The sequence below is a fragment of the Pseudonaja textilis genome, chromosome 2 (assembly GCF_049901715.1).
Source record: "Pseudonaja textilis isolate UNSWEBS1 chromosome 2, rPseTex1.2, whole genome shotgun sequence".
Classification (NCBI taxonomy): Eukaryota; Metazoa; Chordata; class Lepidosauria; order Squamata; family Elapidae; genus Pseudonaja; species Pseudonaja textilis.
In genome coordinates this window covers 49,683,139-49,705,926 of record NC_141991.1, presented here as the reverse complement: position 1 = coordinate 49,705,926, position 22,788 = coordinate 49,683,139, and the positions used below count along the sequence as shown (strand labels likewise).

The 22,788-nt window shown below is 37.4% G+C and overlaps 1 protein-coding gene across 2 annotated transcripts in view; it reads right to left on the bottom strand.

Moving 5' to 3' along the window:
* Positions 1-22,788, bottom strand: part of IL17RD (interleukin 17 receptor D) — a 59,797-nt gene that overhangs the window by 3,861 nt on the left and 33,148 nt on the right. Inside the window, exons 2-12 of one of the 2 annotated variants that reach the window (XM_026723726.2) lie at positions 16,244-16,301; positions 13,379-13,504; positions 11,314-11,432; positions 10,537-10,657; positions 9,532-9,576; positions 9,282-9,433; positions 7,944-8,009; positions 6,629-6,683; positions 5,666-5,776; positions 4,262-4,446; positions 2-941 (exon numbers count right to left, since the gene is read on the bottom strand). In XM_026723726.2, coding sequence (XP_026579511.1) covers positions 2-941; positions 4,262-4,446; positions 5,666-5,776; positions 6,629-6,683; positions 7,944-8,009; positions 9,282-9,433; positions 9,532-9,576; positions 10,537-10,657; positions 11,314-11,432; positions 13,379-13,504; positions 16,244-16,301 — 1,978 coding nt within the window. The remainder of the gene's footprint in view (position 1; positions 942-4,261; positions 4,447-5,665; positions 5,777-6,628; positions 6,684-7,943; positions 8,010-9,281; positions 9,434-9,531; positions 9,577-10,536; positions 10,658-11,313; positions 11,433-13,378; positions 13,505-16,243; positions 16,302-22,788) is intronic. The other variant, XM_087923842.1, reaches the window with a different exon arrangement.

Genomic DNA, 22,788 nt, shown 5'->3' with positions numbered 1-22,788 from the left:
CCAAGTCCTGATGAGGAAGAGACACTCTCTGTCATGGAAGATGTTTCAGTTTGATCTGTTAGGAGCCCATCCATTAAAGGTAGTGACAGTTCAGATGAAGGCACAGAGGAATCATATATTCCTGAATCTCGGGGCATGTCTGGTAGATTGGCAGTTTTTACAACATGCAGCAATGGCTGAAGAATGGAGCTAGTATTCTGAATGTCCTGAGATTCTCTATCCAACCCAAGATTCAAGTGCTGTGTCATACAAAGAGAGTCCGAATGTAAAGGAGGAACAGCATTTGCATCTATTTTTAGATAAAAATCTCCATCAGTCACTTGTTTATTGACTAAGTCATTTAATACCAAGCCAGAGTCAAAAGTTTCTATCACAGGATCCGGACAACGTAAAGGTGTTGGGAAGAAAGACACAAACTGCTTCTCAAACCAGTCAGGCTCCTGGTCAATATACTGATGCATGTTGCAAATGGCTACATAGAGCGAGCGTCCAGATTTACTCCTGAAATAGTTTCTTTTGCTAATATGTACAGGATACAATTCTGAATCATGAAAGCTAAGATCTTTGGATTTTAAATGAGCATAAAGCTGGGGCAGGTTATCCATAAGCTTGTACTTTGAGGTTAAATCTAATACTCCAGGAATGTCACCTTCACAGGAATAATCAAAGTAAACAGCAATGAACTTGCAGAGGTCACGTGAATTTTGCTTTGCATGACGTAGCTGCTCTGCTATGGTAGCTATGGCAACCAGAAAGAGTTCTCCTTTCCCGGTATCCTTTTCCTTGGACCTCTTGTGCTTCCAGCTGCTTTTCTCCACAAAGTATTTCATTCCTTTTGAACATACAACAATGATATATTGGGATTCATTGATTTTCCGATGAAGCCATTCTTTCTGACCTTCTTTAGAGTTTTTCAGATCTTCCCATAAATCTAAAGAAACCTAGGAGAGAAGATTATAGCCTTTGTATAATGCCTTGACTTTCAACCACTCAGCCTATTTCATGAATATGCATTTATGGGCTGACATTTATTACAGGTGCTTAAGTGAGTACTTACTTGGGATACTTTTTTTTAAAAAAAGCAGAATGTATGTGTATTTGGATGCATAGATATATACATACATGCATATTCACACACACACACACACACACACACACACACACACACACACCTATATGCACATATAAATACACAAACACACAGAGAAAGAGATACACACACACTATAGAGTAGTGGTCGCCAACCAGTGGATCGGGGACAACTAGTGGTCCGCAGAGAAATATCACCCCCAAAGCAATTAATCCAGGCTGCATGGGAACACAAGGCTGTGCCACCCACATGGCCCGCGGGAACACAAGGCTTGCGTCGCTTGCATTGTGAACAACACAAGGTAGTGAGAGGAGGGGGGAAAGGGTGGAGAGGGGAAATTGCCCCACGTGCCTCGCCTGGCCACCAGGCTGCTTCTTTCCACTTCTTTCTTCTGCTTTTGGCTGCACACAAGGAAAGCAGCTAAAGTCTTTTTTTCTCTCTCCCAAACTCCACCAGAAATGAGTCTTTGGGACCTTACAAGGCATCCTGTTCCAAGAGGCTGTGCCATTCTGGTGGAATTTGGGGGGGTGAGAGAAAGATTTCTGCTGCTTCTGCTGCTTTCCTTGCATGAAGCCAAAAGTCTCTTTCTCTCACACACACACACCTGAAAACGGAGCTAGAGACAGTATCCTGCGATCCCAAATAAAGAATGATCAATCAGTAGGAAAACAGGATGGGGAATTTTCCCAGAGTGTCTGGTCCACAGGATTTAAAATTATAAATTTGGTAGTCCCTGAGGTCCAAAAGGTTGACGACCCCTGCTATAGAGACAATGCACATTACATACATACATAGGGAAGGAGGGAGAGAGGGAGGGAGGGAAGGAGAGAAGAGTTGGAATTACAAATTAAGGGTAACATCCACATAATAACTGATGGGGAATTCTCCTGATGCTGTAAGTTGATAATGTGAACTCTGCTCTAGGACAGCCAGAGTAATATGAATTGGATCATGTCTTCATTCATCACCTGTGGACTTCATTGGGAGCTTTTAAGCCAATCAAGTTGTCTCACTCAGAACTTACAATACTGTTGTTTGGAGGTTAAAATAAGGAGTCCTTTTCATCTACCCTATGCTCCCACAGAAGAAGAGACTGGACTGCCATTTGTTAGAAAGGGTGTAGGGTTTCCTGCTTGGGTGAAGGGTTGGACTAGTTGACCTACAAAGTCCCTTCCAACTCTGTTAATCTAATCTAAAGAAACCCCATGAGATGTATGCCAAATATTTATTGAATCTACTATATATGTTATAGGATCCGAGGGGTCCGTAATGCTCTTTGAGCTTGGCTGATTTCTTGCAAATGTTCCATTACTCAAACTATGTAACACCATCAGTGCTAGTAGAGAGTGGGGTTTGCTCTCAATTTATATTTTAGTGGCTTGCCTTGTCAGGGGATCCACATGGGTTCTTATAGTATGAAGGAACTCATAATAGATAAAGAAACTCTTTTGTTAAAATCATAGAATCATAAGATTATATATGAATAATAATGTTACCTATATACAGTTAGGTTACCTATAATAAAAAGAGTGGTAAATTAAGAGTGTATCAAATTAAAATAGATTGTAAAGAAGACAAAACCAGTTCTTAAAGCATAATTTAAATGAAATACTTGGCAAAATAACTGCCTGTTAATCACTCCAAAATAATATAATTACAGGCTTTGTATTTGGTTTTTTTAATCAATTAAACAAAATTTCCTGCTAATTTTTGAATCTTCAGAATTGCTTTTGGATTTTGTGTCTGTGTATAAATGTGTATATTATATATAATATACATACATCCAAAGTTACATCTATAATTGATTCTGACACTAGAACACTTTTTCCACTCTTGAACATTCTAGCTGTACTAGTCTTTACCATTATTATAATTTCTAGCTAGCATAGCAAACTAATTTGTGGAGTTAAAAGTCCAACATAATCTGGACAGCATCCCATAAGGAAAGATTGGATTAGGATTATTTGTAATAGTTTTATTGATAATGATATGAGCAACAGATAAACATAATCATGCAAGTAATTTAAATTATATGTTTAGTAGTTCTAAGCTAAATTTCCATATTTTCTAAATGCAAAGATCTTTAACAATGAGGCAGTCTTTCATATTTATACCCATTTCTAGCATGTTACTAATTTATGAGGTGCTTTATCAGCAAAAATATGTTTCACATTTGTACAAAACTTCTGATACATAAATGGATTTCCATGGGGTCGAGTGATTCCCATTTTCTTCTGTATCAAGGATGGCTGGCTGGCTGGAGCTGTGCCCCATACTGAAGTGAACTTTTAAAAGAAGCTCCAAATAAATTGATGGGAAGAGATGTGTTAACTAGAGTTCCGGAATCAAGGCATTTGAAAAACCCAGCTGAGCTTTTATTCTAGGCCATACTAGAATATTCTCATTTTTTTCTAGAACATTAAGCACATCCAGGGGTGGGATTCAAATTTTTTAACAACCGGTTCTGTGGGCGTGGCTAAGTTGGTGGTCATGGCTTGGTGGTCATGCTATCGGCTGGATGTGGCCAACTCAATATCACTCACATTGAGGCACGCATCTCCTCTCCTGACCTCTCATGACTTGTGGGGATGCTGCAACAGTCGTAAGTGTGAAAAATGGTCATAAGTCACTTTTTTCAGTGCCATTGTAACTTTGAATGGTCACTCCACATAAGCAAAGTACCAGAAAAGGAGGAAAAAAACTCCAGAGATGTTCCTGAGACAAGAAGTCTAGTCCTGCCAAGAATGTAGTAAGGGTTAACAGAGAGGCAGTTTCTGTAAGCAACACCAGAATGTTTCCTTCCTGCCTTTCTTACAGGATTAGGCCAGTAATTTCTTCTAAACAACCGGTTCTCTGAATTGCTTAGAATGTTAACAACCAGTTCTAGCGAATAGGTGCGAACTGGTAGAATCCCACCCCTGAGCACATCCCTATTCCAAACTTCTACTGGTATCTAAAAAGTAACTAGTCCAAACAAAATAAGCAAGGATTACTTTTACTCACAGCTACCACTAGAGGTCAGACATGCTATAAACATCCTCATACAAAAATTTAAAAATATAAATTGAATGTTAAGATTTGTATTCATTTCAATTCAATTAATGCCTTACAAGAAATGTGTTTAATATAGCACAAAGAAGCTTCAAGAAAATTAAAACAGGGCCAATTTACCTCGCAACCACAAAAGTCCTGAAGGAAAAAGGCAAAACACTGGATGACATTAATGTGCTTCTGGCAATCTTTATTGGAATAGCACAGGAAGACTTTAGGCCGAGGCTGCTGCCTTTCCACGTGGAGAGATGCAGAGTAGGTAGAAGATTCAGAACTCTCCTCATCTAAATGGGAATAGATATTTTCTAAATTGAAACAAAAAAATTAACAGTGAAGCATTTTGCTATCTACATATGGAGAAGAACTGCATTATTTTCCCCTTTCAGCTTGGAAAATTCAAATTCTTGTTTTTTTTCTCTCCTAATTCCAAAGGAGTCTGGTTTCCTCATTCTTAAGGTGATCAACTTTTTTACAATGAAAAGGAGGACACAAATAAATTGAAGAAATAAAACAAAGCCACTTGTGCATGGCACACTCTCTCAAAACAATTCTCCTGTGTGAAGCGCATGCGTCTCATAATTGCGTCTCGCCGCACTGCACCGAGCCTTGATGAATCGTCATGTCAAATACAAATATGTCACATCACACACAACAGATCGGATCGGCATTGATCAAATATGGAGATTTACAGATTAGTCTTCAAATATCAAAAAGGAGGACATGTAGGAGGACACTTTTTGAGAGAGGACAGAACTTACAAAAGGAGGACTATCCTCCCTAAAGGAGGATGGTTGCTCACCTTATCATTCTACATACATTGGCCTGAGGTTTTTTTTTCCATCTAGGCTGCAGTACATTGAGCTGGTGACACTCACCCTGTCCATGCCCACTCGGCCCACCGAGGTCAAACACAACCCTGATACGGCCCTCAATGAAATCAGTTTGACACCCCTGCACTAGATCGTGTAGATATGTACTATGAAGTCCTCTATAGCTGCATCTACTCAGAAATGCAAGCCCTACTCAGTGCAAGCACAAGGGCTCCTTCAAAACATTAAAATACAAGCGTAAGGCAAGTGTAAGGCTCTAGAATTCATTTATCTGTAAGCACAAATCTGTAATGCCAAAGGAATTCCAGCTTCTTTCTGGACTCAATTGAATGTGAGCCTGCAAACAGATCTCCAAAAAGCAGATCACCCAGATGCTGCACTGCAAACACCTGGTTCTCTAGGATATATTAGGTTAATTCTATCAGTCAAAAGACAAGGTTAACTGCAGGCCCCTAGCTGATCACAGCAATGCCACTGCTTGCTTGCTGTATAACAATATTCCAATGTTGTGTTAAACAGTTTTGCTAAACAGAAACATGTTAATTCCGGTACCAACATGGACATTTCAGAACAAACACGTTCAGAGGAGGTGATTTCTGGCAAAGGCATCCAACTTTTTAACGAATTAATTTTCCCATGACTAGTTTTGTAAGGGACTTCCACCCCTCAGGTCATTTTGAAGCAAAATGCCTACCTTGTTGCTTTTTGCGACACATCACTGTAAAAAGTGTTGCAAATGCAGAGATGACAACCAAGGGTACTGTAATGGCTACTGCTCTTATTGGACCTGCCCATGGAGAGTGCACTTGGAGAAAGGTGGAAGAAAAATACCTAAATTAGCTTTTCTTAAACTGAGGTACTAGAAACATTGCATCTTCCCACAGTTGAAACATGCAAGGCAAACTAATTTTAATTAAATTACATTTTGTGATCCTACTCCACTAAATAGTATGAACTAAGGCTTTCTGAGGTGAATTTTCAATAGCCACAGGCTTTGGCTGAAGCCTTAACTATAGTTCAGCACAGATCTATGAAAGTTGTTTCCTCTTGAGGGGACAAACAACTCTGTTGGCTATAAAAAGGCCACTATCCATTACTTTGGGGAAACCTTTTTCATTTTTTATTATCTTAATCTTCTGGTGTTTTACTTTAATTTAAAAATAAAGCGCTGAGAGCCTGTGATACATGGTAGTACAAGAAAGTCAAGTAAGTACACAAGTACACAAAAAAACAGATTCTCCCATTTCTGTATAATTTGAATGTCAGAGAGGCTATGGCAAAGGCTCTCCATCCCGGACTGCTAACTGTATCCAGTTGTCCTTCATATATTTTAAATGAAATAAAATAAAACAAACAAATTCAATCTGAGAAAATTCACATGCATCACTCATCCACCTTCAGAGTTGATTAGCACTGTTTTGCCAATGCAGAACATTCATTATATAGGAAAGAATCAGTAATAAGAGCTGAAAGAATGACCAGATGAATCTGAACACGCTCTCATCTCTACTGCTATGGAATCAGTCAATTTCAAAGTATAGGCTTAAGGTAATGGTATCCTCTAAAGCTCTTTTTATATGCATGTATTCTACTTATAGCTATCTTATGAAATATTAAGAATTTTTTCATTTAAAAACATTATTAAAGATTTTTATACCTGGCTTTAACACATAGTGCATTGATTTTCTTGTTGTGTTGGTATCATCAACAAGCTTAAGGACAAAGCAAAACAAAAGTAAATCATATGGCAATATTTATTTTAGAAACATGACAAATCACTGTTTAATACTTAAATTTTAAGAAAAAAAGTAAAATTATCACTAAGAGATAGGCTAATTTACAAATGAATTGTCCTATAATAACTAGTCTCTGATTTTTTATTAAACTGATTTAACACTATAGTATTGATTACACAGAAAACAATCCAAACTATGTCCAAATTTGATTAAGAAAGAATAGTTTCAAAATATCCATGTATTGTACTTGGTGTTCTCAATAAATTAAGAAGAAAAATAGTTTGGAAACAAGACAATTATTGTCCAAAATTATTAGATTAACCCTCTTAAGAAAGGGACACGCCATTACACCGTTCAAGGCTAATGGTATTCACCCTCTCTCTTCAAGAAGCCATACCATTGCATGAATCCAATTGCAAGTCATCTTCCAAGCAGCCTTGACAGCCCTAAATCTAATAAATAGGCAGCCTAATACACAGTTTAGAAAAAGCTGTCCACTTCATGGGAAGTTATAGAAGTCACTCAGCCCAGTAACCCACAAGGCACAAGGCAGCCAGACTTGCCCAGTTGGTGTCTAGCTCCATCATGGATCTGAATTTTATATAACTGTCTATCCATCTGAACAACCAATCCAGTTTCTAATTTTCCAGCAATGTCATGTATGTACAAAAGAGCCATGCAAACAAAAATTCAATTAAAAATTTACTTCAGTTCTGAAGGAGGGTCAACAATAGCTGATTTTGCCATTTCATTTTTATGATATTGATGTTTTTTATTAACAAGTTATTCTATATTCCCAGAATTATTCTATATTCCAAGAATTTGGCAAGAGTGCTTCTTGCCTCCAGAAAGAAATGTCTAAAATTCACCAGAGATGAATTTAAATAAAACTATAAATCCTAAAATGCATATAAATGGCAATGATTTGATGAGATTGTCAGTCTTGAAAAAGAATGCTGACATCTACAAGATCCCCTGATAGAGTAGGAGCATTACAAGATCAATTTAGCATTCTTGTGAAATTTCAGGTGATTTTTTTTATGATGCTTGGGTGAACATATGAGATCAGATTGTTAGTGCCAAAGTCTTGAAAAAATGTACAGACAACATTATTCTATATTGTAATGCAAAACAAAGATAAGATACTAATTACTCTCCTAGTTTCAAAGGAAATAACTGAACGTTGGCTACAATATCTTCTACACCTATCTTCTTCTACTACAAATAATTCATTACCTCAATGATATAATCTCCAGGTGAGACATTCTGAAGAATACAAGTTATTACTTCTGTATTCTTTTCCTATGAGAAAACCAGAACAATTATTCCTGCATTCATAAAATATTTTCAATATTAGAAAAAAACTATATTTTCATTACAAGATTATCACTTTTGAAAGTTATACCAATTCCCAAGCAATTAAAGATACAGATTTATAAATAAAGTACATAAATCATTAATCCAAAAACCTTTGGAGTTCTTGTTTTATTAAAAAATCTCTCCCTAGTCCAGGTTAACAAAAAAATCTTTCCCTAGTTATAAAGAATTCAGAACCAATACTCAAAACAGAGGACAAGGTTTTTCTTTCTCATAGCCTTTTCTGGATTACAGCCAAATGTATCAAATAGCAAAAGGAGGAGTTTCCCCAAATGAATGCATATCACTGAATGCAATCAGCATTTAAGCAAAGAAGAGAAAGAAAACAGCAGTACCCCTTGAATTATATTTCACTGAAAATCACATTAACTCCAAACTACTCTAACTCAAAGTAATTGTTTTTTATTCCCAGCTGAAATAAATAAAAATGTAATAAAGTAATAGCATTTACAAAAACTTAATTACAACTTTTATCTACATGTCATAAATATTGATTAAAAATATTGTATGTGCTTTCAAGTGCTCTAATCTAATGCTTAAATGTTGCATGAAGTTTCACCCTGCAATCAGCCAATGTAGAATTATTATCTCTAAAGCATTACTTCATATGTCCATCATTTCAAATAAAAATGCAATTCAAAATGCAAAAAACAGAAAAGAGTGGAGAGAAAAAAAGATAGATCATAGAGTCTAGGGAACATAAACAGCCCCACTAAATACAGTATAATAGGACTAGATTTTTTTTTTCATGCTAAATCTGGAGCTAAATGTAAGGTTCTGCAAAACTGAACAAGCATTTGAAGTATGGTGGCGATCAACATTCAGCAGGAGGTTACATCTCCTCTATGCCATCCTGAACTTGCCCATATGGTTATTCCATTTCAGCTGCTCCATCACAGTGTTTCTCAACTTTGGAAACTTGAAGACATATGGACTTCCATCTCCCAGAATTCCTCAGCCAGCATGGTTGGCTGGGAAATATTGAGAGTTTTAGTCCACCTGTCAAAATCGGAGAAACACAACTGTGTCAGAACTCTTCCCAAATTCTTTATGATGTTAATGTATCTGCAAACCCACTACTATAGGTGAATCTTTCACCAAACCCTGTTAGTGTCGGCTAAACTAACCTGATATAAGAGTGGTCTCTAAATGTCTTAGAAATTAGGTTAGATCCAACATTATAAAATATGAGCAAACCTGTTTACAAATCTTCTGTTTGAACTGTCCATCAGTTTTGAGCTTGTAGTGCAGATAGTAATATCTGAATCCAAAGTTATGTGGTGCATGATCAAAAGATACATACATATTAAAACCTTGCTGCGTAATATTCAAGCTTCTTGGCTTCCAAACTATCAAGGAAGAAAGATTTAAACAACGATTGGAACATAGTTTTTTTAACTTGATATAATCTTAGTAGAGACAATGTTAAAATTGCAGTTCCACTTACAAGGTTTGCAGACTAGGTTGTCTGGTTGCAGCAGCAATTCACAAGCTATTTAAAGAAAAGGAATAGACAAAAGCAAAATTGTTTCAAATTTCAGGTCTTCCGAAAAGCTAACTTCACAAAATAAGGTTTTCATTTAGACGGGAATATTTTTTTGCCTTCCTTTGTATAAAAACTTTAAGAGTCTGTGTATCAGACAGAAAAGGTGGGGCTCCTGTAACAGTTTGGAATTTAGCCATAGTTTGAAAAACTCTACCTTGCCAGAAACCTGGTGCTTATTTTATGTGAACAACTTGTTTAGGCTAATTGGTACCTGCCCGTATTTGCGAATAAAAGAGAGTTTAAATCCTCCAGCAGATATATAGAATAATCCTTTGATTTTATGGTGCACATTACAAAAAGCATATGCATTTTTATATTAATACAAACTAGAGATGAAGGGTTCATCTGTTTCCTTCTGCTCAAATGTAAAAAGTAGCTAATGGTCACTTTGGATTAGGACTATGCAAATATTTCAAAATACTTTATAATTCATGAGAATGTGTACAAAGCATCTCTTTTCAAACTGTTAGAGCAGCAGCAGCACTTTTTAATCTGTTGCACATATCTTGAAAAGATATGTATACTTAGGTCTCCAAATGACATGAAAGACAATAGAAGATACCAAGTCTTAATATCATATACCTCATATATGTATAGACTGATGGATTTTTAGACCAGTCATTTAATTTCCCCCAAAAAAATAATAGTTGCTGAGAGAAAGGCATGCACCCAGTTTTTTTACAGGAATGTCATAGTAAAATCAACTCAGGGTGTCAAAATCTTTGTAAATATGTTCCCATAATTCATCCATATTTTCTCTCCAAGGCCTCCAATGCCATTTCACTTAAAGTAGTCTTTGATGTGAATTTTAACTAGAAAGCATGCAATTCAGCTGCTATCAGCTTTCATTAAGATTCAGGATACAAAGATCTGTAAGGCAGAAAGAATAATTGCTGTTGTACTTACGCCGAGTTCTGAAGAAAAAAGGATGGTAGTTACTTTCATTCTTAAAGGATGGAAAAGGAATAATCTTTACGAAGTAATCAGTTTCAAATTTCAGATTTAGGAAGGGCTGAGATTCCACTCTCTGAAAGGGAAGAAATGTAAACCAATTAGTAGCATGTTTTTTGCATGTGCCGGATAATCACACAATTGTTATTTTCCTAACATAATTCCAGATTTCCCATTTACAGGAATCAATGTTAGCACCAGAAGACCAACTTCCTTATCTTTTATGACAATCCAATTAGTTAAGAATTTAAGAAGAATTTAGAGACTCTAGTGGGTGCGTTAGTTTTTTATTAATTACTCCGACTGGACTCTCAAAATTCTTCTTTAAACCTTAACCAATTAGATAGTCATAAAAGATAAGGAAGTTGGTAGAAGGTGTAGTCCACAATCTGTTTCCTCATAATTCCATATTTATTTTTCATGCAATTATAAAATGTGAAATTAAATATATTCAGATGCTGCTAAATTGCAACTTCCTCCTGCCTTCTTAAGCATGAATCTGAAAAAAAAAAATGCCACACATTTAAGGAATCTACAGATTAAAATTATGGCAATACTTAGAGCACCAGAGTCCTTCTCAGGGTGAAGTGTGCAAAACCCTAGTGAGGGGTCCACAGACTCTGATATTCCTGGCAAATATTGGAGATAAAAATATCCTTTGGTAAAGTGTCCCATTGATTTCAATAAGGTTTCTGCTCTGAGATTTCTATGATTTTCAACGCTAAGACTTACAGTCCACTTATAACTTGAGTTGAGCTGCTTTGGATCTTTTAAAAGCAATTGCTGACATTGTCTTCTTTCCGATTTTAATTCTTCAAGTATAACTCGAAATCCTTTCAGAAATTCAATACCTGCATATATTTAAACAGATACATACTTTTATTGATGAATATGTTTTCCTTAGATTTATACAGCTATTTCAATTTGCAAAAAGCAACTCTGACACACTTATAATGTGTAATAACTTCAAAATATGGAACTAGAAAATAAAATACATCCCAGACAGAAAAGAGAACAGAGAATTAAACAAAAACAACAGGAGGTGTATCAGGAAAGTTTCGCCCTTTGTTCAAGCTCTAGACTCCTATCATTTATGGAGCAGGAAGTGTATACATCAAGTCTCTATATGACTATCGTTGAGAATTCAGGGAATTGAATTGTGTGGCACTATACCAGTGGTGGATGACCTTTTGGGGCTCCTGTGCCAAAAATTGTGCACGCGCTTGCAGGCTCGCACTCACCTGCCAGCACCCAGAAGACAATGCACGTGCCTCCTCACGCCCCCTACATATGCACGCGTAATCCCCGGTATTTTCGGAAAAACAGGAAGTGTTGAAACGGGGCTAGTTTTCAGCCTGCAGAAGCCTTCCTCAAGCCTTTGGGAGGCCGAAAAAGGCCTCAAACCAGCCAAAAATCAGCTGTGAGGCACACGCATACCCAGTGAGGTAAGTTTGCCTTCCGCTCGCGTGCCGGCACAAATGGCTCTGCGTGCCACAGGTTTGCCATCATGGCATTATATACATCAGGTAAGCATATAATTTAGGAAAACTTGGCAATTACATTTGCATTGTATGGCATTCTTAAACAAGCAGATCCTAAGAAAATATTCTAAGAAGACCAGTGTAGCTGCAATTGTATCTTCCCATGCTCCTACAATACTTAGGACTAAATTTTTTAATTTATTTTCCTTGTGGTTGAATTTGGTATTTAATTCATGTACGTTAATACAAATATTTTCAAGATCTAAGTGATCTTGCAACAAGGGAGGCAAATCAACTACATCCTTGTCCTTAATATTTAAAGGAAGAACAGTACCATTTATGCTGATATACAGACAATGAATAAGAAAAGTTAACCAGATCCCTGTTACCTGAGATCCTTCAACTTCACTTCCTCCTTGATATTTTGAGAGGGATTAAGTTCTGATCATTACAAGAGAAAATGCCAAGCTTTGTAGGCCTTGGAGATTTAATGCAACCAAGTCTGCAGATGCAAATTAGCAATTCGGTAACACTGTGCTCTTAGAAGCATTGAATATCACTTCCACATTCTTTGTAATAGCTACCCATTGTTTTCTACTCAGATTAGCAGCACACTCAATATAATGAAATACATTGTGATTTATCAACATTTAACCATCCCTTTTACCGTTTCCCCAAAATATATGTAAAATGCTTTTGCAAATGTGTTTCTATCATCAGTTCACTATTATGGCCCCTTTCAAAAAGCTGATGAGGTTTCAATGCAGCCTGTACAAATTAGAACACAATTAAAAATGTATGTGGGAACACATTATTTCAGAATTCAGTACATCTTTACTTTACTTTATATTTAAACTTCTCTAATATTTATATCTAAGCAAGTCTGGGAGGAACTTGCAGGAAAAGGTTAAATAACATGGAGGGAATAAAGTTAAGTTAAGTTAAGTTAAGTTAAGTTAAGTTAAGTTAAGTTAAGTTAAGTTGCATCAGTCTGAATGGCAAGCATTAAGAGCACTCCTATCTATTCATAGATGAAGATGATTTCAGAATGACAGAGAAAATGCAATTTGGAAGTAGAAGTGCCTTTAAACAGAAGGGAGAAATTCTCGTTTATATTTGGCAACTTAGCCTGGCTTAAATGGACTGTCTTGAATTCTTTCAGTACAGACTTTAATGTTAATAATGTTGGGCAAAGCTTAATTTCAGGAGATCTGAAATATGGATTCAATGAAGGTGAGAGAGTTTAGGAATGGGGAAAAAGTAGAAATTTCCAATGGTTTGGCATCTGTTTGAAATTCAAGTTTTTCTCTACTTACCAATGGGGTTGGCTGTCCACAATACAGTCATTGCAACTTGATCAGAGCATGCATATTGACTAATAGTGATGTTCTGTACATCTCCAATGACATGTTTTCCTATTGAATTTAAATAAGGAGTACAATCTGGGGAAGAAACAATTAAATACATTTAAAACAGAAAATGTCTTCTGTGTTATTAGAGAACATTCAGAGAAAATGTTCTTAACATCAGTCCAATAATATGTCTATGGAGATTCTAAATTATCCACCCAAAGCTGCTTTTCAATAGACAACCGGACTTTCTTGGGGTTTTTTTCCTTTGAACCGAAAAAGCTTCTTGGATGACAAGAGGAACATGTTTCAAAGAAAAATCCAAGAAAGTCCAGTTGCCTTCTGAAAAGCACCTTTAGGAGTCCAATGATATCATTCTATTTTTAATCAATTACTAGACAACCTGTGAGCTGTTGGGTCACCATTCTATGGTTTTCATTGTCATTCTGGAGACCTGAAGTCTTCCATCTCTTTCCTTAGTTGTTCTTTGTCTCTGATCCTGGAGACATACATTACTCTCCTCCTTTGTCTTCTCTTCTTTGTTTTCTTTCTATGCCTCTTGTTGTTATTCTGAAGACATGCATGCCTTTCCTCATCTCTCTCTCCTTGTCTCATGTTATTTGTCCTGACTGCTTGATCCTGTAATTGTGTGGCCCTGGTCTCATTCGATTCTTGTTCTCTGCTCCTCTTTGCTGCTTTCTGAAGACATATGGTGTCATCTGATGACCAGGACAGCTTCCTCTCTTTTCACACCGCATAATTATATTGACAATATTTTTTTATTATGGTTGGTCAGACAATCAGTCAGATGTTTAGATTGGATTTTGTATTTTTATCCACCTATTGAGTCCTTCCCAAGGATCTGGGATAGGTAGATGTTTATTTGATGGTGTAAAGTTGTTGTCACAGGATGAACGCTGTCCCACATAAAGCTGCCTTTTGCAACAATTATTTTTGAACTTAATTTTTCCTGCAATGCTGTATGGTGCTTTCATCAACTCAGAAGAATTCAGACTTCCTGACAGGTCCCCCATTGTTTTATGGGAAGTTGGCAGAGAGTGCTGCGGGTGATCATCATGTGACTGTGACCAACTATGGCAAGGCAGTAGTGTAGCTGATTGTGGCAGTGTGGTGCTGCTGAAGTGGCCACATCTTACCAAATTTCAATCCCACATGACTAATGGGCCCTGATTTTGGGCACATTCTTGAAGTTAGCCTCTTTGTGGTACTTTGATTTGAAAATTGTTAGCCTAATGGATTTTGTGTCCATTAACATGGCATTGTTATAAATTAGTGAAGATTCTCATTATCCATTTATTGCCGGAAGAGTGGTTATCCTCTCTTAGCTTACTCAGTTCTTTGTTATATAATAATGCTATTCCTGGAATTGATCACTTTTTATTTAGCTGCTTTATATTTTTTCCTAAGAAATAGCTAAAAGTAGATTTCTTAGAAATAGTAGGATTCCCCTACTATTGTGAATGACAGCAAAAGTTTCATGCAGAAAAACAGCCATCTGTGTAGGAAATTTGAAACAAGAGCTTCCTCCAACATCTGGATCCACTTAAAGGATAGTGTTGCATTTTGTTGGCAAAAAAGTATGTGTTCCAAAATGACAATTTGCCAAAAATCGAGGAAAATACTATAAACTCATAACCAAAAAAAATCCTTACTTTCCATTTCTCCATTTTATTTTTGTACATTGTTAGGCTGTATAATCTCTAGCAAAGGCATATACTTTAAGTAAAAATGCATTTCAGTTGCTTTACATTACACTAAAACTTTAAAATTAATAGCAAGTGTATCCTTGTTGTGATAATAATTCTGTTTAGCAAAGGAACTTAACAGATTGTGTACTTCAGAAATCCCATCTTTTGCTGGGGGGAAAGAATCTATCTGTGTAAGATTGTGATCTTGGCAGGGTTGCCCATTTGTCAAATAACAGAGATCCAAGAGATTATGGATGAACACAAACAGGTTTTCTAGAACAAAATTCAGCTACAGTTGAAATTAGTTGAAATTATAAATTAGCACAACCAAACTTCTCTTTAAAGAGTATGCTTGGATAGACTAAATTGCCAGACAAAATTGTGTCAGATAAATCTTATCATCAGATTTGGGGGCTATATATTTGAAGTTCTAAATTCCTCTTGGTATGCAGCCTTGACTTTCCCTTCAAAGAAGAAAATGAAGAGGCACAACAATTTTTTTTTAGTATTATAAACTCAACGCAATCATGTCTATATTCCAATTGTACTTTATTCTGCATTCTCTCTAGTCTTCTTTTTAATTACTGTTGCTTGTTGCTTGCTGTTTTTTTGCATCTTTTATATACCACAGTATAATGTTTATATAAAGATTCAAGTTTGCTAAAAAAAAACACCAACCCACCACTTTTTTTCTTAAAGGTTTATGGTGCTTCCTGTGTTCGGTACCCTGTTAGCTCTATGTTTTCTTATGGAGATTGTCACACAATAATAATTCAATATTTCTAAAACTTCAGAGGGGAGAATGATTTATTAGTCAGAATCATGTGGAACAGTGAAAGAATTAAATCCTATTTGTTTGCAGCTACAAATGTTAGGAAAGCACAGAAATAACCCAAAGTGTTCTGCCTTTCTTTCATATATTCATCAAAATGTAAATTGTTTTACTTTATCTTATTTAGGTAAAATTTGGATAAAGATACCATGGCTGAACAAAATAGTTTTAATTTACCCCTTAAATTTTTAATTGACAATACATTTTTCTCAAGTAAAAGTGTAAGTGATTAAATAAGAACAAATTCAATGTTATTTTCGAGAGAAGTCATGATGCAGAAGGATAACTTACTGTCATATTTAAAGGTAATATTAGGCAGCCCAATATTCTTTCCATTTGGAGAGAGGCCCTATAGAAATACAAGAGAGAACACAGTATAAGCCAGTGGCTGAGATAGTAAGTCAGACCTAGCTGATGAATGAATTTATTTGACTACTTCATTCCAATGTGATACAGCTGAATATTAGGATTCCATCCAGTGAAGGATATTACATTCCTGAGTTTGATGAAACTCAGGAAAAATTCTTAACTCTACAAAGTTTGAACATTGTATGGTTATCTTAAATGTTTCATGCTTCCTGTTAATTACTGATGAATATGGTTCTGTAAATAGACTCTTAACATATTATAGAAAAAATACAAAGAGAATCTACAATGCTTTGGGATCTGGGGAAGAGATACAAAACAGGAAAACATTGAATATATATAAATTCTTACAATATAAATACTGCATGGCTGAGAAGATATCTTCCTAGATATAAAACAAGGAAAATGTTGAATACATATATATTCATCGAATGTCATCAAAAGGATACACTATCAATGAAAAACTTTCAAGAAAGCTATTATCCAAATATGACAAAGAACAGTCTCATGAGAAATTTCCCAAATAATTTTAAAATTTGTCCAATTTTAATGGACTGTGCAATACACAGTGTCCCACAGTGCAATACACACTGTGCAATACACAGTGTCCAATAGGATCACAGGTGATAAATAAAAGTATTTTTATTTAATAAATGGCATCCAGAATCATTCAGTTTTGTCAGGTGCAGTCTTCCTTGCCAAACTATTTAGTGTTTTTTTTTTTTAAAAAAGGAATGAAGCGGTATTTTAAAATGCAATCAAGTAACAATCACTGCAAATCAAACGAGATTTGTATTATATGAAGCAGTCTATGTAAATAATACATCTACTTTCTAAAATAAACTATTCAGGCTCCTTCTATAGTAGGGATGTCAAATTGAATTTCTCGGAGGGCCGGATCAGCATTGTAGTTGTCCTCCATGGACCGGGCCGGGCCGGGGGAGGCAGACGGAGATGGGACGGACGCCTCCTGCAGCACTCTGCCAGCCAAAATGGAGTGGGGGTCTACATGCGGCCCCTCCCTGTACCCCATTTTGGCTGGCAGGGTGCTGCAGGAGGCCATCCAGGCTGAAAACAGAGTATGGGGGGGCGTCCTCACCCCCCCGCACCTCATTTTTGCTAAAAGAAGCACAGCAGGCCAGTCCTTTGCTATTTCCAGGCCAGCCCCATGGGCCAGATCTAAGCACACGACCACGGGCCGGATCCGACCTGCGGGTATTGAATTTGCCACCCCTGTTCTATAGCTTTGCTGGTACAAAGGCTCCCCTTAGTTAGTGGTGTTACTTAAGTAAGATAAACAGGCTAAATATAAAGTATTTGGAAGCTTTGTTGATCTAGGAAAAGTCACTGAAGTTAAGGCAGTGGTCCCCAACCTTTCTGGCTTTGCAGACTGGTGGTGGCCATGGTGGGCGAGAGGGGCGGCTCTGTGCAAGGAGCTTTTCCTGCTGCTTGTGAAAGTGGAGCTGCATGCACAAATGCGTTCACCCCACACTTGTATAGCCCAGTTCCAAACAGGCCACGGCCCGGGAGCTGGGGACCTGTGCATTAACGACTATATATCTTGAAACTGCTTGATACATTTTTAGTCCATAATGTCTTTTAGTGAAGGCCAGACAACATAAGGTAATCCTTAAGCATGCTGCAAATCTACAGAGAAACCACAAACAAAAGAAACTCACACAAGAAGGAACAAAATTCAGTTCCTTAAGAAACCCAACTCTCATTTACACAACCAAGACATCTTAAAATACTTCTATTTGAGTGCTGATATGGTCCAAATCTTCTGAACGTTTTTTGTTTTCCTAAGTGGAACAGAACAGTGATTTGGCGACTTTCATCATCCACAAGTGAAAAGGGTCTTCCCCTCACCCTTCAGCAGGATATTTACTGAGGTAAAGAGGGAATAGCACAGCTTTCCCCCACTCACCCCCATGGACTCCTGGACACTAAGCATGAGGTAAGGCACCATCACCTGGAAAAGATTCCCCTCCCCATTGTAGGAAGCCATTTCTAGTGTTAGGATCCTAGAAGCACCTCTCCCAACTCTGGCCCAGGAAAGGGTTATTGTCTAACGTAGGTAAAATCCCTAATCTGATTGTTCATTGCTTGTTTTAAATACATAGCCAGTACCTGGTAAAATCTCAAAAACCGAATAAACACTTCAGTGACTGAGAACATGTCTACCTAGATCTTTCAAAGTTTCTTCATAACTAGCAAACCCAGGAAAAGTTACACAAGACACTATGCAATTTTTTTTCAAGTTGCAGAATTCACACTTCAATTCCACCACTTGGCAGCCTTATTTTATAACATTTAATTTTAAAAGCCTAATTTTATAACATTCATCTTCGGGGCATTGGATATGGTGACTGTTAATGCTTTCCTAGGAAGGTAAATCAGTTTAGCTCTAGCAGTCATAGCTAATTGATAAATCAAATGTCAAGTAATGGGAGATCTGTAATTACCATGTTTTGTCTGTGTTTTTAGATTTGAACAGTAACAGTAAGCAACCACCAAAGGTATTATGTAGGCCTAACTTTTGGAACCTTTAAGTGGCCACCCAACATAAAGTTTGCAAAATTTCTACTGTACCTGCCTCTAAGCTAGCCATCCAGACTCTCAAAATGTTGCTGCACGACACTGTCGCTTCATCAAGCGGTTTAATTTGGTACAAGTAGTGTTTGACTTATGACGGTTTGTTCAATACAGGGAGTCCTTGATATACAACCACAACTGAGCTCAAAATTCCTGTTGCTAAGTGAGACATTTGTTACGTGAGTTTTGCCCCATTTTACAACATTTCCCGCCACCATTGTTAAGCGAATCACTTCAATCGTAAAGATAGTCACGCAGTTATTAAGTGAATCTGGCTTCCCCATTGACCTCGCTTGTCAGAAGGTCACAAAAGGTGATCATGTCCTAAACATGAGTCAGTTGTCAAGGAGCCAAATTTTGACTGTGAGACTGTGAGAATGGTACAACGGTCACAGCTCACTTCTTTCAGTGCTGTTGGAACTTTGAATGATCACTAACTGAATAGTTGTAAGTTGAGGACCACCTTACGAGTCAGTTTCCAAGCATCTGAAGTTTGATCATGGGATGATGCGGTGCTGTAATGGTTGTAAAGTCTGAAAAACACTCCTAAGTCACTTTTTTCATTGCCATTATAACTTTGAACGGTCACTAAATGAACTGTTGTAAGTCGAGGACGACCTGTATCTGTTCAAAATTATGATAGTGCTGAACAAAGGGACTTATGACCAGTGCTTGAGAACACATCCATTGCAGCACCCCACAGTCACATGAACAAAATTCAGGCGCTTGGCGACCCAAGTATAACAGAATAGAATCGGAAGGGACCTTGGAGCTCTTCTAGAATCTAGTCCAATTCCCTGCTCAAGCAGGAAACCTTATACCCTTTTAGACAAACGGTTGTCCAATCTCTTCTTAAGAACCTCCAGTGTGGCAGAACCCACAAAGTGCAAAGATATAATTAGAAAGATAATGAAAAGTACGATATATTAACAAGTGCTTGAAAATCCAGTTGAAAGAAGAAAAACGAAATGTTTCAAACCATTTATGTACATAGTCTACACAAAATATTCCAATGCTGTCCTTCCACCTCTTTTAAGATCACAAACATTGATATTCAAGAATGAAGAAAGAATAATTATATTATCCAGCAACAATTTATTTATTTTTCTCCCACAAAGATTTAGCTAGACCTGCCTGGACAGATTCTTTAAATCACCCCTAAGCATTTTGTTGGCTTCCATTATATTGACAGAAAAAAAAAAAACAACCATGGTTTTCTCTTCCCTCAGAACAATCAATGGATTAAATCATTTCCTTACCTCCTACAGAGTTGCAACACAAATGAATTTAAGTTAGGACTCCAGGGCAAAAAATTGTTTTTCACTTATACTGAGTTTTTTTTTTTTTGAATCCTGTGGGAATATACTGAAGTGTTTTGCTAGAAAAAGGAATGATCTTACATTTCAGCTTCTGACAGTTCAACCAAGAATTTTTCTAATTCCTAATCAAACTTTTACTAATTATGAACAAGCAAGTATATTCTTGTTCTATTGAATTAGTCAATAGAATTTAATGGAGAGAGATCCTCACTATTTATGATGCTGTTTTAATATTCCAGATGCAATTGTATTCCTCTTTTTCAGGATTCTAAATTAAAAGCATTTCAGACAGGAGTTTAATTCAAGATTATGGCAGTTAAAATCTACTACTAAATTCTAATTGCACTTATAAAACATGCAGAAAAGTCAATTGATATTACTCAGATATGTTGCTATTATTTGGAAACCAATCACAAACCTACTCATGTGAACTTATATGATAAATATGAATAGGGAGGCTTCCTTTTTATATTGTGTATTTCCCCATAATTCATTACAGTACAACAAACATATTTAAAAGAAGGACAGTGGAAACATTCTATAAATAGTATATACAGGATATATTGTATATCTGTCCTTCAAAACACATGCAAAACGTGGAAGTCAACATTTTTTAAGAATCTGAACATTTATCAGGCCAGCTTAAAATCAGAGCTTAGATAAAAAAATCCACAAACAATACATTTAAAGCAACTGTATAACAAACTATTGTCCTGTTAGTATAAGAAGTAAGCAAGCAAGCAAACTCACAGGTACCTTTTACTTAGTACTTAGATCTTCACTTCTTTCCATCCAACCCCAGCCTTTTTAGTGGCAGTCTCTATATCTTCCTTTCCTATCTTCTATCTCAGGGGTGTCAAACTCACATTTTCACGGTGGCATCACATGATATATTGGTACTTTTTTGCCCCTTTGCTAAACCAGGCATGGGCGTGGCCAGTGCATGACACATCCAGCCCATGGACTGGGAGTTTGACAGCCCTGTTATATCTACTGGGCCATTTTGTGAAGGTGCGCATGTTCAGAGTAAAAGAAAACAGTAGTGCCTTGTTTGGTGAGGGCCAATCATGTATCCAGAATAAGAGATTGGTGAGCCACCTGATAACACAGGGCTGTGGTGGTGAACCTATGGCACGCATACCAGAGGTGGCATTCAGACCGCTCTCTGCGGGCCCACAAGCTGTCACCCTAACTCAGCTCTGCCGTGCATGCGTACACCTCCTGCCAGCCAGTCTGCAGATCTCTGCTATGCATGCATGGGGGGGCAGGGCACATGCGGGGGATATGCGTGCATGCGTGGTGGTGGGGCACATGTGCAGGGGGATGCATGTGCATTGCATTTTGAGCACTCAATGCCGAAAAAGTTAGCCATCACTGACATAGGGTCTATTAAAGCTGGTAGGGTATCCCAAGGTTCTGTCTTAGGCCCCAGTACTCTTCAGCAGTTTCAACTTCATTAACTGCTTAGACCAGGTGTCTCCAACCTTGGCAACTTTAAGACTTGTGGACTTCAACTCACAGAATTCCGCAGCCAGCAAAGCTGGCTGAGGAATTCTGTGAGTTGAAGTCCACAAGTCTTAAAGTTGCCACGGTTGGAGACACCTGGCTTAGACCACAGGATAGAGGACAGGGGTGGGATCTGATAGGGTTAATTACCGGTTTGGTGATTTACGAGGTTCGGTGATTTACGATATGCTTCCTTGCACGTGCACCTGTAAATCGTCATCAGCCTGGTTCCGGGACAGCTGAGCAGCACTACGTGCTGAGAAGCAGCCTTTGAAAAAGCCCTTTTTTCCTGCTTTTTTAACTGCAGATGTGCCTCGCATGGCAGCTGAAGTTGAAAATGCAGAAAATAAAGGTCAGGTAAGAGCCCAGGCGGGTGGGTGGGCAAAAACACCAGCAGACATAGAACTGGTTCTATGTCTGCTGCTCTTCAGAGCTACCGGTTCTACAGAGGTGGACAGAACCGGTAGAAACCCACCCCTGATAGAGGGGCAACTCATTAACTTTGCAGATGATACCAAGCTGGGAGGAATAGCCAACACCTTTGAAGATAAGCTCAAGATCCAAAAGGATCTTGATAGGCTTGAATATTGGAGACCATCACCTAGTGGTGATGTTGTCTATTCCACATTTTTCTATTTTACCAAGAAGTAGGCTGTGGTCTATGCTATCAAATGCTTTACTGGAGTCCACGTATACAATGTCCAAAGCATTTTTCTGGTTCACTAATCTAGTCACTTTGTCAAAGAATGCAATATGATTTGTCTGGCACAATCTGTTTTTGACAAACCCATGTTGGCTTCTAGCAACAGCTTTGCTATTTTCTAGGTTTTATCTGTATCTTTCGGGAGGGAGGAGGTTCAGATGAATGCCTATCTGGACACTAAGAAATATCTTCCTCATATAGCTGCTGAGCTAACCAGCAGCGAGATCCTCAAGTTAAAATGTTTGATGGCTTCTGATTTGCCGGAATTTCAGATTAGCAACTGAATCTCCTGCTAATCTAAAAACTTTTTAAATAGAAAACTTGTGAACTGAATGCAAGATAAAAAG